Raw genomic sequence first — 16,081 nt, 5'->3', positions numbered from 1 at the left:
ACTTCCTCTTCCTGGATTTCTTCCTTGCTTCTCCTAAGAGTCTGTCTATCCTAAGTGCTCCCCCTGCTGGGCCCCCAGCTACCATTACTTCTTCTCATCCAAATCCACTGACTGGATCTTGCTGCCTCATCTGACATGTCCTTTACAATTTTCCTCACACTCTGTCCACTTCCTCCTAACTCCCTCACCAAAGAGACAACAGACCTTGCTACAAATCCTCTACATCCTACTTCCACTGGACAAAATCCTAACTTTCCATCCTCGCTGCTCTGGTTCTGCCCCAAACTCTACAAGAATTATAGCATTATAGTTGAATTATAGCAGGACCCTCCTCACTGGTCTGCGAACTTTACAAGACTGTGAGTGGCTAACATCGCTGCCAGAATCCTAACTAGAAAAGGCTAATTTAATTGCATCACGCTTGTTCTCACATCTTTGCATTGGCTACCAGTAACTTTAAGAACTGACTACAAATTTTACACCTTGTCTTTAAAGCTCTAAACGTGTCCACAGTGTGACCCACCTGTTCAGTATGAAGCTATCTGAACCCATGAACTCTTCAGTCTTATTGCTCAGGCCTTCCAGTTGTTCCAAGAGTTAAAACCATTAGAGGTTGTTGTTGTCCCAGCTGCTGGAACACCTCACCAGATTGTGTTAGATGAGCTCCAACATTAACAGCGTTTAGAAGCAGACTGAAAACCTTTAGTTTTCCAGTGCATTTGATTGATTTTATTGTGGTGGATTGATTTCATGTGTTTGACATGTTTTTGTTTGGTTTTGTTTTTAATGTGAAGCACAATGAATTTCTCCCTGGAATGAAATGTGGGAAGATATATAAAGGGGAAGAATACATATTGTAGATAATGGTGTTATTTAATGTGTTATTTTGCACAGCCTCATATTTTTTATATCTTTTATTCATATGTCATCTGTGGAAACTTTCAAATTGATCTCTATTTATATTTAACCATGCAATGTTTCTCTGTTCTGTTTGTGTTCTTCTCCATATAAATATGGGGATTCATTCTCAACATTGAGGTCACGTCGGTAGTAAATATTTTAATCATAAGGTTTAGCTTTTCCTAGAGCTTTCAAAGGTTTTCCATGGCCTTCTTCAGCAGAAGAAACTTGCTCAGGTTCTTATGTTTAGCTGAAAATGTAAAAGTTGCCCAATAATAAAATATGTAGTATTTTACATAACAAACAGACAAATCAGAAAACAAATGAACAAAACAGAAAATTGAAAATATGAAATACATTGTTGTGTTTTCTGTTGTATGATTCTTTTTTATTTTTCTTATGAGATGTTGTGATCTTGCTTTTATTTCTTAAATGTGGTTTGTTTTTTCAAGTTTCGGAGGTAACATGTATTTCTGAAAACTTACCACAAGAGATGATAAAGTTTTGATCTCCAGATAACAAAACTGAAAAAGTAACTATTATTGATCACAGCTTCTGTACCTTATTAAAGTTACCTTAAATCTTTATCTTAACTTAACAACATATATACCTGTAACACATTTTTTTTTCAATGGATTTATATAATAATATGTAAATGACACAGTTTTTGATTTAGGTGTTGTGTGATGTGTGAAGGGGTTTCCCCTCACACTCAGTGAGAAGATGGGACTTTTCTGACTCAGAGGAGAGACAAGGTGACTTCTGTTGAAGAAAAAAGTATAGTTTAGAAAAACTGAATCATCCTCCTTGAAGATGAACATGGTCAGTGTGGAATTTAGAAAAATCTATTTGTCCTTCCCCTTTGAGTCAAAATGCATTCCTCTCTACTTCACGCCTAGCAACTAAAAAATTAAAAAGAAAACCATGTTTAGTCCAATAAGTCAAAACACCATTTCCCAAAAGTGACATCCAGAGTAACTGTGCATGTGTGTGACATAATTTATGTTTTTGTTTCTAAAATAGACTCAGTAGTTTCCTAAAATAGCTGTTCACTGTAAATTCATATCAAACAAACAGGAATCCACAATTGGTGCTCTAGTGAGTATTTGGGTCAGCAGGACGATGTGATGCTACAGTGTGGCTCATTGATGTGTTATAATAGTTTTGGGACAATGAAGCCAAGGGCGTAATATCTACTGGGGATAGCCCCAGCGCTTCACCTATCAGGCTTAACAAAGGCTGCCTCACCTGATTAGTTAATCCTGGTGAAGGGGTTAATACAGTTTGAAGAGAATAGCTCAAACTCTGAACACTGAGCACTGAACTCAAAGGTATTGTCAACAACAATAATAGTAGTAATGACACACTACTGTTCAAAAGTTTTAGAACATCCCCATTGTTCCAGTTTATATTGAAATTTCAGCAAAATCCAGTGGAAAACTTTAAATAGTACAAAAGTTAACAGTAAACTTACCAAGCTAAGAAATTAAAAAGTTTGTCAGAACGACTTTCCTGCTAAATACTTTGAAGACCTTGTGCAGATGTACCAAGAACTTGTGCTGTTTTAAAGGTAGCCCAGCTGGCAGCGGAAGTCAATGGATTCTAACGCCTGATTTAGGTTGAAAAAGAAAATCAGGTTGATGTCCAAACCCAACGTTGGCTAATTGACGATTTGGTGTTTGGTAGTTGACATTGGGTTTTGCTCACAACCAGGATGTCAGTATTACCATGTTCCAGTACAACAAGTCGGAAGCTTGTTATTGTTGTTGCTTGTTGTCGCTATTGTTAGCAATACTTGTTGATGACAATGCATTACACAGTAGTTTGCGCTTACAAACACCATAGCAACACAAACAGAAGTTGATCAGTACCCTGTGTATGAGTGATTTAAGGACTGTTATTACTATGCCTTCACTTGTTGATGTACGAAGTGGCCATCTTGGATTTTGAGGTTGGGGTTGGTGAGGTTCTTCCGACTTTCCGAGATGGAAATCCAACTTCAGTGGAGGTTCCCGTTGAAATTTACAACTGGGAACTCGGAAATTATATGTGTGCCTCCACCGAACCAAGTGTACTAATTACTCAAAAAAGTATGAGCTTGAACTTGTATCGAAGGATTGACAATATTTTGTGGGGTCTCATTTCCCTCTTTCAAGCAATTACGTGGGTTCTCAGCAGAACCAACATTGCTGCTTCTTTTACACTATGTTTAACTGTAGACTGAAGTGTAGACAGTTGCAGGAAGAATTGTATTGCAATGGAAATAGTTTTAGTTAGTTAGTTAGTTAGTTAGTTAGTTAGTTAGTTACTAAATCACAAATTCTCATGTTTACTTACATGTGCATTATCTAACATTCTCAGTCAAAGTTCATAATCAAAAAGGGAGATTATTTTGAAGTTGATGATCAGGAATCCTAACAGACTTTCAGAAATTCTGCAGAAATTAAGTCAAAGATCATTCAAGTTCATGATGATATCTACAAAGAAACGTCTGTTAATTCCTCAAAACAGAAACAAACTCTACCTGTGAAACCTCTTCCTGTTTGTGAGTGAATAGGGGATACCCATGTGCTGCACATTTATTCTTTAACACCTGAACGTCAAAAACAACTCTACTCATCTCTCTTCCTGTTTCCTGCGTTTCTTTCATGCTGAGCTCAGCACTTGATGTGACTTCCCCACTGAGCTCAGCCCTGAATCCAGCTGTGTTTCTGCAGCATTCCTGAAAGAGTGAATGATGATGATAGGTAATGGAGAAACGTTACTTAACACTAAACCTAATAAGCAGACTTTTTCATGTGAAATGTGTTGGATCTGCAAGTCCAGTAACCTCAAGAATGACACTCAGTTTTGTTTTTTGGGCTGTGACTGAGTTGCGTTGCTCGGATGAGTCTTGCTGGCACAGCTTATATGCAAATCATAATTGATGGCAGCTCTATGTCTCACAAACAATTGCTGCTTGCAAATTGGAGATAATTTTGTTAGGCTTTAACACACCCATGGGTCAAAAGTCAGTAGTTTGTTTTGAATGTGAAACATTGAATCCACAAACATCTGTGTTGCACAGTGGATTATGTAAAGTAACTGGGAAATGCCAGGGTAAAGAAAAGTCTGATTTAACTGTATGGTTAAATAGAGCTGGTCAGCACAGCTTTTTATCAATCAACGACATTTAAGTTAAACTGTGTGCACACTAAATTGTTTCATTTCAAGCTATTTCATTGAAACTTAGCATATTGAAGTTGTTTGCTGTAGTTATTAAGAAAAAAAAACTAGACTAGGTTTTAACTCCCCACCCATGGTTGAACCCTTACACCAACTAGACAAGTCGCAGGAAATATGTTCACAATCTCCTTCCTGAGTTACAGCATTGAATAATGGCCATAAGTGATTTTGCACTTCATCATTTTATCCTATTACATATTTGTGTTAAGTTGATCTTTGACCTTTAATGTCCAAAATGTAATCTGTTTTTGAGTCAAGTTGAAATTTGTACCAGATCTAATGAGATTTCCTCCAGACATTCCTGATATATGGCATTCACAAAAATGTGAGGTCACCGTGACCTTGAACCTTTTTTCAATCTCCAAAATTGAATCATTTCATCTTTGAGTCCAAGTGAAGGTTTGTGCAGAATCTTAAGAAATTCCCCCGGATGGTCAATGTGTTTTATGAGGTCACAGTGACAATCACCTTTGACATTTCAGCTTTAAAATTGAATCAGTTCATCTTTGAATTCAAGTGAACATTTTTCCAAAATTGAAGAAATTCCCTCAAAGCGTTCCTGAGATTTTGCCTTCACAAGGATCGGATGTTCAGACGGAAGAACAACCAATAGCGTTTGGCTGTTGCTGCTGCAGAGGCATGAAAAAAGGCCAAAATAAAGTAGATGTCACTGGTCAGATGGTTGAATTTATCCACTTCATTCCCATTTAGCTCATGAGCATCAGTTCAGCTTCTTCTCATTTACAGTAAAACATTTTCTCTGAAGCTCTGATGCTCATCTGGTTTTCACTTAGCTTTTTCTTGCTTTTCTTTGATGCAGCTTCCTGAAGGTTTATTCCAATCTCCTGTTTACTCTGTTGATATTTTCAGTGGTACTTCTGCTCAGGAACACATTTCTATTAGTTTTTATATAATTATCTAAGTGTTTGTGTATGTTCTTTCACTATTTTTCTGTGGACCAAGAGGCTTACTGTACTTGTGGGGTCCACAAAGCTGTCGGACCCCACAAGTTTAAATGGCTGTTTGAGGGTTAAGACTTGGTTTTAGGGTTCCGGTTAGACTCAGGTCTAGGTTAGGGTAAGGGTCAGGCATGCAGATGTAATGGTTAAGGTTGGATAAAGGGTTAGGGAATGTATAATGTCAATAACGGGTCCCCACCAATATAGCAAGACAAGGATGTGTGTGTGTGTCTGTATATATATAAAAATAGGTGTGTAGCTGACAAGAAAAGCCCTGTAATATGTCAGTTTCCTTTAAACTGAATCAGACACTCGTAACTCGGTGCATTACTCAGTAGAATCACCTCACACCTTCTGGGGGTAACTGCTTCATGACATAATTTCCTGTCCTCGTCTTGCCTGTCAGTCTCTGGTTACATCATATTATACAATATTACCCAGAATACTATGCAAAAACTTCACCGTTGTTCCTTGTTAATAATTTGATAATTTGACTTTAATACTATTAAAAGTGCAAACTGTTACAGTATAATTTAATATCATCAACATACAACTGTTCATCCATTACCCTTAGCTCATAGTTGATCTGTTTATCTGTTATTTATGTTTGTCCATGTATTACAAGTGTTCATCCAGTACTTTTAACCAACATGTGGCTTCATCTGCTCAGTAGATTACAGAAATAATTTGGCGATAGAGGCCATTGAAGACAGTAGTTTTAATATTTGATGTGCAGCTGGCAGCCATGTTATAAACAGCTGCTTGTGTTTCACTCTCAAACCTTTCAGTCCACACCACATTAAAATCGGCACAGTCATGTCGTATTGTTAGATGGCTAACCACAGTAACCAGCGCTGTCTTTATTATGAACACATGCGATTAGCACACCAAACCAACCCAGAAATCTAAGTGTGGTCATGGACTCAGACCTAAAGTTTAACATCCACATTAAGACAATTACATTACCCCTTAAGGTTGTATCAAGAATTAAAAGACTCATATCTCAGCAGGATTTACATTAAAAAGTCTACTTGTCTCTACTCTCCACTTGATTTGAAAATACTACTCATCTGTTGATCTGTTCTGAACCTCTCAGACGATCTGAGACAAGTTCGCTTTCAGTCCAAACTAAACCTGGAGAACCAGCGTTCAGTTTTCATGCCCCACATATCTGAAACAACCTCTCAGAAAACTCGGTCAGTTCTTTTAAATCAGATATTAAGACTTCTTTCTTTGCTGCTGTGTTTGTCGAGCTGTACTTGGACGGCCTGGTTCATTCACTACTGAACTGTATTTCTGTTCCCCTGGTTTGTTGAGTTTTTATCTTCTCTTTTGAAACCCATTTGTTTTGGGTTGTATTGTTTTGTATCTTTTATATTGTCTTGTCAAAATAAAAAATGAATGAAAAAGTCCTGTTTGCAACAAGATGCACTTGATGATATAAAAGCACTGATTAATGCAGTGATATTGATAAAGGATTCACAGGCTGTGGCCCAGCGGTTTCCATTTGAATGCTAGTAGAACCTCCCACTGGCTTCGGATGATGCTCCAGTGGTTTCTAGTAGCTTCGATTAAAGTCATCAAACCTTTAGAGTCTCGGTAAAACCACAAATGCAGACATTGTAGATATATATAGTTCAGCCATGTTGGTTTATTTCACCTCAATCCCACTTAAAACCTGTATTCGAGCACCAAATCTGGATTAATCTGCCACTGGTTGAGTGAGCCGCTCGTACTACAAGTCTATTTTACACCTTTAGAAGAAACCAACGAGCTGGTGAAAATGGTTGCCAATAGGTTTAATATGCCTCAGTTTCAATTACACCACCACCAGAAACCTTTCCCAATAAAACCACAGGTGCAATAGATTGCTCAGGGGTTCGTAAGGGTTTCCATTACATTCTACTGGATTCTAATGATTTCCGACGCGGGCCGCAGACTACGCATCTCAGATAGCGCAGTTTCCAATGGTTTCTACTTGAATCTCAATATGCTCCATTTGGCTCAAGTACAGGCCTCTGTCAGAAACCATTAGAGCTCCGGTTATGACCAGTAAATATATTAATTCCAATAAATTCATTGGGTGATGTGGATTTGTGCAGCGAGCATGCTTTGTGTCTGACATGCATGAGTGGGAGACCCCTCACCCACTTCTATGAAGTTTGGTGATTTAAAGGAAACTGCACAACCACAGTTTTCACACCTAGATCATCGCTGCATCACATTCTCTCTCTCTCTCCCCTATTCATGTCTGTGTCTCTCTGCCCCTTTGCCTTGCTCTCTCTCTCTGTGATATAAATATAAGCTTTCAACACAAGTCAAACAGTTTGAGCCAACTTCATGGTAAGAGACACACGACTGTCAGTCAGACACATCAACAGTCAGAGAGGTGTTCGCTCGTCGCTTGGACAAGGATTGAAAACCAGCGCTCACAATAGGCCGGGACAGGCTTGGGATTCAATCGACAACCAGCGGGAAAGGGTTTATTACAAGAAGTGATACGATGGTTACAACGGCGAGGGCAATGGTCTGTCTGACCCTCTGGTTTTCTGTGTGCCAGGTCAGAGCCTTCCACATCCCTCCAAAGATGAACAAAACCATCCAAGAACTAATGAATCACTATGTGAGTACTTCAGATACCGCTTCTGTAGATATTGCTGATGCTTGTGCTTGTGTGTCAGTCTCTGTGGCACCACAGAGACTGGTGCTCGCTCTCTGTTTCATCCTCTTGATTCTCTCTCACCACAAACACACACATGCGCAAACACACCCTTTTTATTCTGCACTTGCTGAGAGTTCAAAGGCCTATTCTGGTGTGTGTGTGTGTGTATTAATCCATCAACACACACAAAGAGTTTACTGCAACATTATTTATCATTATTATTTAAATAAAATTAATGTAAATTCTATTATAATCATATGGTAATGCAATGAACAGCAGGGCCGATGTATTTGATGATACATTCAGGGAATCATTTTATTATTATTTCATTAATTAAAGCTTTGTGACACACGCCTCTGAACTTTAGCTGTCTGATTGTTCTTGAATTCATCAATGCATGCATGAATGCATTTATGTGAGATGTTAACTAAAAAACGTGTCTCTTTGTCTTTTTTGCAGGACGTTTCAGCTAAGCTGATTTTTAGCGGGAAGCCCATCTTCTCCAAGGAGGCGCTGAATGGCAAAATGGAGGTAAATAAAAGTCCAGTTCAGCTTCTACTCATCCACAAATAGCAACGTAAACTCTCTGTGGTCAGTTTGTGTTAGGTTGTGGTTTTATACACAATTCATCTGCTCTCTGCTTTTTAACCTCATAGTCTCCGCTTTTAAAACATCCAAGGAAATACCTAGAAAACATTGCAGGCAGAGTACGGGCCTCAAAGGCAAAGTTTCCTGTGGGGAGTGTGGGAAGTTCAGGCGTGCCATTTTCTCTGGTGTTGCACAAATCAAAACTCCAACGATGTTCTTAACCACAACCTTAAAGCAACAGTAGTCAGCCCAGTTTGGCTTTGTCCTGCGTTAAAGAACACACCTGAAAACACCTGCACCGCTCACTAATGAACACATTGTATTTTGTGCATTCAATCCTTACACAAACAGAAATATAGAAATAAAAACTGTGGATTCGGGGGAGATGATGCACACTGGGTAGTTTCTACTTAACCAATAAGTTCTGCTGTGCAGCATCTCCAGCCATAGAACAGGTTTCTGGACCTTAAAGGCACCGAACCTGACAACCTCACTGATAATAAGCTATGCACAGTCACTGTAGTAACAGCATATAAGTTTCCTTAAACTCACACTTAGCGTACGTTTTGATTAACATTTATATGTCTAGGTTGTGTTGAGGTTTTTGTGGGTTATTTTTTTGTTCTGCTGGCTCTGCACTGTGCAACCTTTGTGCAACTTTTCTCAGACTCCACATGAAACTTTCACTCTTCACCTGCAGTGACACAAAGCCATTTCAATTTGGTTTCATGTAGCAAGTTTCGACTCAGCAGTGTCTAACAGATTAACACCAAGCTGTGAGTCTTTACATGTTACAGGCTGCATTGTTTCACTTGGTTGTTTTTGTGAAGTCCTGTGTGGTTTGCCATAGAACATCTAGGGAAGATGAGCTCGAGGGACAGCTAGCTAGTTCATATGAAAATAAACATCGAATGAAGATTGAAATTTGCTTCAGATTTACATTTGATGATAGTTTTAGAAACTAAACTTTTTAAAGTAAAATATTGTCAGTCACGAAGGACCTACACTCCAAGAAAGTGCCAGGTATTCGGTTGAGTCAGGCCGATAACAGCTGTGTTCTGAGCACTTGGATCAGCTTTGGCCCAGTGTTGGCACTGGAATCAGGAATATGATTGTTATATCGGCCCAAACATGGCCTGGATCTGGCATGGCTGGACATGGATGTTGTCATTATGAATTTGTATCTTAAGTATTTATGGCAGGGAACAGGTTGTTGTACAGACATTGGTGTTTAGCATAGACTTAACACACACTCCCCTCTGGGCTTTCCCATTTTTTTTTCCTCTCACCACAACAGTGTTTGATTAAACTTCAGAGGTTTCGAATGTGTTCCAGCCGAAACACCTCATGACTCATCTGAGGTGTTTTAGCAAACAACTGGCAACAATTAAGAAACTGAATTGTGTTGAAAACACAGTTTCAGAAGGATTGGTCACGGATTGGTCAGTTCTTTTCTAATCAGTCAGACCTTTTTTTTTACCTTTGACCTGAGTTCTTGTTTCCAAATGAGCTTCAGACCTGTTGGACATGGCATTTGTGTTTCACTGTCAATGAGTGACATTTCCCTTTAAGGCCTACTCTAAGCTTTATTTAACCTATGTGGGAAACCACAGAGTTTTTCCACTGTGTGAAACATTTTCAATGCACCAAGGCTGGTAATGAGTTTGTCAAGCCAGAGCAGATCAGCTTATTTTTAATGTAAATAACTCTTCCACTGCTTTTATGTTTTATTAATGTGTCTTTTCATATTTAATTTCCTATCTTTTTAAGGCAGGTTTTGGTTTGAAATTAGTTAAAAATCCACCATCAGAAACAATAGCTTACTTGATTACCTCTTCATTTCTCCCTTTCAGACAAAAAGGGTGTTTTTGGGCGGCGTTTTGGAGGCCTATGAAAAGATCATTGGCCAGATGTTGAAGGAGCTGCCTACCCCGAGCCCTCAGACAGTCACCGCTGCCCCCAGCAACAACGCTGACACCAGGTTGCAAGGGGGCGAGGATGTCAGGGTGCAGCTGAGCTACATCCTGAAGAAGGTCCAGGAGCTGAGGAAACACCATTACCAGGAGCAGGACATGTTCCTGCAGAGGCTGCAGGCCCTCAAACACATCAAGGTAGAGACACATAGACTCACAGAGAGAGAGAGAGAGAGAGAGAGAGAGAGAGAGAGAGAGAGAGAGAGAGAGACATGGACTTAATCAATCAGGCTTTATGATCTGGATAGAAATGATACTGTATCAGGTTTAAGGAGGGTTTCTTTAGGGCTTAAGAAAGGCTTATCAAGGATGCCTGATGCATGACAGGAAATAATTCTTAAGGAAGGTTTATGTAGGGCTTCATCAAGGTCTGCTTACAGAGCACTTGACACTTGATGGATCTCTTAAAGGCCTTGAAGTAAGTTCGAGAAGGTCTTAGGTGGCAAGTAGGGCTTTATAAAGGATTATGTAGGTTTTTGGGGGCTTAAATTTAGGCTTATCAAAGGTTTTTATTGGGCCAATGAAGATCTTATCCAGGCTCAAAATAAGGCTTTTAAAAAGAGCGTTTTGTTGGGCATACGTAGAGTTTATATTATAAGTAAAACTTTTCTAAAGGTTGTACAGGACTTTTAATGGGTCTATGTGATGTTACTGTTATTGTTACTGTACTAAACTAATTCTACCTATTGGTTATGGTCATTGTGATTAATGTCAAATTTCCCTCTCCGTCTTTCTCTTCCCAGATGGATGACCTCATCATCCAGAACAAAGCGCTGTTTGAGCTGCCGTTTCTGTACGCGGAGGCCAGTTCCCTGCCCGACAGCATGAAGATGCAGATGAGGCAGCGGCGGCGTCGGCGGCAAGCACGGAGGGTCAAAACTAGTCAGAGAGCCTGAGATGTGAGGAACCAATGACGGCAAGAAAGCTTAAAGGCAAAAACAACAATAATAGTAGAACAAGGACGGAGAATATTTAATGACATATTTTAAAATAGATAAAATAACATGAGAAACAAAACCAAACAAATATCCAAACTTAAATCAGCGTGCCTATTTTTTCTTTTTCTGTTTTAGGAGGTGATTACAGGGATGATTTTATAGATATTTATTATACTGAACCAGCAGCCTAAGCCTAATAAATATTGCAGTTTTGTAAAATGTATGTATTTTTTAGTAGTTCGATGTTCGATACTTGAAAGCAGTATGGTGATTTGATCCAGAGAGCTGATATAATAATGCAATAATAATGCAAATAACATTCAATATGGAGTTTCACTCACTTGTAATAATCATGTCAATCAATATTGCCTTGAAACACTTGATTGCTCAATTGTTTTTTATTTGTTTTTGTTAAAAATCTTTTTAATTGATGTAAAAACTGCAGATTTAATGCTCAAAGATCAACCAGATAGAATTAAGATTAAGGTCATTCTAGTAATTTTTATGGTAAATTACATGTAATTATTTTGTTTTATTTTCATTTTTTAGAAATGATAAAAGCAGGTGACAAAAATTAAAGGAAAAGGATCAAGTGCTACAAGGCAAAAAATTTAGAATTTATTTTTTTATTGAGTGAAACTCCTACTTGATGCACTCGGATTGGTGGTGGAGAGGTGGGCGGTGCCAGACTGATGAGAAAGTCCTGATTGAGTGAAATTTATGTTTTGACATGTGAAATATGGCCTTTATGATATTTCACATGTCAAATGTCTTTAAAGTTTTCACCTTAGATCTCCAAATATACAGAACATACAGCTATACGTTAATTTATCAAATGTGAAATGTTACATTTGCAACTGAAATGTCCAAAACGAACGTGATAAAACCTCTACAAAGCTCTGAAAATTCAGTCTGCCATAAACTGCCTAGCAACCGGATTTAAAGCTGATATCTCTGCCAAAGTTTAAGAGTTGTACATTTTAGACATTTTATAAATTAAGCAGAATTTCTCGTAAACAGGACTGTCACTGCCATAGCCTGCCACCATCAGCTCCATTGTACTGCCTAAGAGAACTGATGATGTTTACAGTACAAAATACACCAGAGTTTATTGCTGATGTACTTAAATGTACCACAAGTCCTCTGAACATTCAGCCCCAGCACTGAAGTACTTCACTGCGGTAAAAATACTGTAATAGAAGTACAATACTCTTCAGGGATTTTTGTTTTTTTCTGACATGTAATTTTCTATATTTATTTTCATATTTAAGGTGTTTATTTAATACTGAAAAATGTTGTTATGAGTGATTGGTTGATTATTTATTATGTATTTATTGATTGGCACATGCAGACAAATGCACTGAATAAAACAGAATGAACTTCAGCTTTTCTATTGTCTGATTCTTGCCATGATTTTTAGGATTCTAGTATCTAACTATCTTGTAGCAGTTTGTAATTGATTTTACGTGACTGTTGAACTTTAGGTCAGAGTCCACGATCACAGATTTCTGACTAGGTTTTTGGTTTTTAAAGACTGAGAGTCAACAGTTATTTCAGTTTTGTCGCTATTTAGAAGAAGGAATGTAGGGCATTCATTCATTAATCATTAATTTGACAAAACAATGTCACCTAGAAGTCCATTTGGTAGCTGCTCTGGAGCTTTTGATCATGCTACATGATCATCATCAGCCAAGGGACTGTAATTGTTTATTTTTCCACTCATATGACCTCTCATTCTTAAAGCCGACATAGACAAGAGGTCCTTAAATATAATTTAAAGATTGCATAAGAAGTGGAAATTTGAACATCCCACAACTGGCCAGTTCATGTGATATGATTGAAAGCTCCGGAACAATTACTTGGACCTTGAGTTGAGACTGTTTCGTCAAGTGTGTCTAGGGTCAAGAATCAACTTTGAAACATGGTCACTGATTTGTTTGATTCACAGGACTGCAGTCACTCGGCAAACCTAAAATGTACATTTTGGTGTCATCTGCATAAAATATGATCAAGTTGATTTGTATCATTAACAGTATAAATGTAGAGTTTTTTTTGCTTAATGGAAATATAAAAATATAGGAGGCCCTATGATTGAGCTGTGGGTTACTCCACACATTATTTTGGTCAACTTGGATTGAGTTGTTGAGTACAACAAAGTAACTCCTCTGACAAGAAATGAAGCATATTTCTGCTTACTGTAAATCTTCTTGAGTTTTCATGGTCTTCATCAGTAAGAAGTCCACAAATTTTTGCTGAAACGCTTGAATTTCCACTAAGTTGACCTTGTTTTACATTTTATTTAACCACATGACTATTTCCAAAGTCAATAATGAAACTTCAAACTCAAATTCATTCCTGTCGCGGACATTAGATGCCAGATACATTAAGGCCATAAGAATCCACTTTTTAGTCTGTCTTGTGCAAAAGCATTATGAGCTAAATGTATATAGAATGTGTTAGTTATCAACCTAGGGCTTGGGCCCCTTTAAGGAGTCATGAAATCTGAGGGGGTTATGAAAATAAAGAAGAAAATAATGTTCTGATACCCATGTTTTTGTATTTTTCTGTAATATTTTCAGTTTATTGTGAAATATTGGTAAGTCTGACCTCTTTGGGTCTCAAAACAGTTTTTTAAAATCAAAATCATGTGAGAAGTCACGAGGGGGAATGTGTCTCCATGCAGACTCCTGCGCGTACAAACTAGGCTGACAGGCCCTTTTGGCTGGTAAAGACAAACACATGAATACAGGACAGTTAATCTAGCATGTAACCGTAAATACTTCAACACAGAAAACAAGTTACTGCAACAAAAAAAATCAGTCACACAAACTGTTGTTATTGTGTGTTGAAGCTCAAAGACCACGCTGCCCTGCAGGCAGGCAGGGGAGGCAGGGTATTTCTGCAGCTACAAAAGCTGCAAAAGCCCACCCTCCCTCCAACCCGCAGCCGTCATGTCACTTCCTGTGACATCACTTCTGGTAAATGACAGGTAGCTTTCTTTTACAGTAACTGCAGCTTACCCATAGTGCACCCTGCTCAGTGTGAGGCTGTGAATTCTAAGAACCAGAGCTGTGCTTCCCCACAGCAGCTGGGAGATATGCTGCTGTGTTTGTGTCTTTGTGTGTGTGTGTGTCAATAAAAAGTCTTAAAGGGAACTCACAACTGCTATGCACATTGTATAAAAAGGACAGAGACAAATAGTTATATTTTTAATCATTTTTTCAAAGGAGTAGTTAATCCTGGGTTCACCCTTACACCAGGGTGGTGATGTTAAGACATTTCAGGTCAGACCAAAATGTATATTTTATGTAAATCTGATCTTATGTAAGACTTTATGACTGTGGCTGTATGTGTGCGTTTGTTGTCCTGCTGCAGAACGGACCTGGGACCGATCAGACGCCTCCTGATGGTTTCGTGTAATCGGCAAGAATCTAAATATCTAAAGTGTCTAGAATGTTTGCACAGTCCTTTGTACAGATCTGGTTTGCAAGAGAGACCAAAAGAAACAGAAAACAAAGACACAAACAGACAAACAAACAGCATCATAAAATCACAAACCTCTCTCTAACAGTGCAATGGCTCTTTTTGCATTTGTTGCACAATCATTTCTGTCACTTCTCATGTTAACAACTCAGGGCAAAACTATGAATGAATCTGGTAATGTGCTCTGTTATCCCCTTACTTACACAATATCACATCTCCCCTCTCTCTATGACTACTGGCTTTTCACAGTTCACGTACACTGTGGTTTTCTGATGTAGCTCTGACTGTCCTTTAGACTCGATTTAGAAATGTATTTCCTTAGAAATTGATGAAAAAGTCGAAAATGTACCCTACTACAGTATCTCACAAAGTTCGGGAAGATGAGAAAAAAAATCCTGGATCTGCCATCAGTAAACCAAGTTTGGTGCAAATTGGTTCCGCACTTTTTGCGTAATCTAGCTAACAAACAAACAAACAACCCAACAAAGAGACATGGGTAAAGACATAACTTTCTTGGCGGAGATACAGACCCTAAAAAATAAAATGGAGACACAGGATGATAATGCCCCCATCCACAGGGCAAGAGGGGTCACTGATGGTTTAAGTATGAAAATAATGTGAATTATATGCTATGGCCTTCACAGATCAGACACTCGGAGAATCAATGACAAGGTGGAAAGGGTGCGTTTGTCGCTGACTTTTTTCAGCGTTGGCAATGGCCTGATACAAGTATATATATATATATATATATATATAAAAGCGGCATGAAATGATATAAATAAATAAGACTGTGGGTGTTAGATGAGGTGGCAGCTACAAATGAGAAGTTACATGAGCAGATAATGAGGCTGGCACACGGTCTGGACTTCACTTTGTCTTTAACCACATGTTTCTGCTGTTTCTGTTAGGTGGGAGTTGGGGTGAAGGGTGTTGAGGACAACTGCAATGGTAAAGGGCACTTCAGCAGGAAAGCAATGGAAACCATGACTACACCGAGAGAAACACACTGGGAGTCAGCTTTTAACCCCCCACCACTTATTTCTGTGGTTTGTGTGTTCATGTGTGTGCGCTCATGTGTGTGTTTCAGTGTGAGTCAACATGTTGCAAAAGCTATTGCAGGAGAGAGCACTTGAGTTTTTGCATGACAGATGATTCAGAATTCAGTCACAGCTCTGCAAACAGTCTGCTAGGCGACATGATGGAGAGTGGATGCATCAGTAAGCACACACTGGACTTAACTGGTCTCAGATCAGTTCCTTCTGGTTTATGTAGCTGGTAGCATCCTGTTTAATTATGACAGTGTATGTTGAAAAGATCAGGTGCTGTTAAATAAGCCGGGCTCAAAAAATTAAT

At 38.6% G+C, this 16,081-nt stretch overlaps 1 protein-coding gene across 1 annotated transcript; it reads left to right on the top strand.

The window, feature by feature from the left end:
- The first annotated feature begins 7,426 nt into the window (after positions 1 to 7,426).
- Positions 7,427 to 12,629, top strand: LOC130163591 (interferon gamma-like). Its single transcript, XM_056367881.1, has 4 exons — positions 7,427 to 7,707; positions 8,206 to 8,277; positions 10,188 to 10,445; positions 11,051 to 12,629. Exons 1-4 carry the CDS (start codon positions 7,588 to 7,590, stop codon positions 11,201 to 11,203), a joined length of 603 nt encoding a protein of 200 aa, XP_056223856.1. The 5' UTR covers positions 7,427 to 7,587; the 3' UTR covers positions 11,204 to 12,629.
- The last annotated feature ends 3,452 nt before the right edge of the window (positions 12,630 to 16,081 follow it).

The sequence above is a fragment of the Seriola aureovittata genome, chromosome 22, assembly GCF_021018895.1.
Source record: "Seriola aureovittata isolate HTS-2021-v1 ecotype China chromosome 22, ASM2101889v1, whole genome shotgun sequence".
In the NCBI taxonomy this organism is placed as follows: Eukaryota; Metazoa; Chordata; class Actinopteri; order Carangiformes; family Carangidae; genus Seriola; species Seriola aureovittata.
The sequence above is the reverse complement of the archived record's forward strand: the minus strand, read 5'-3'. Positions and strand labels throughout refer to the sequence as shown.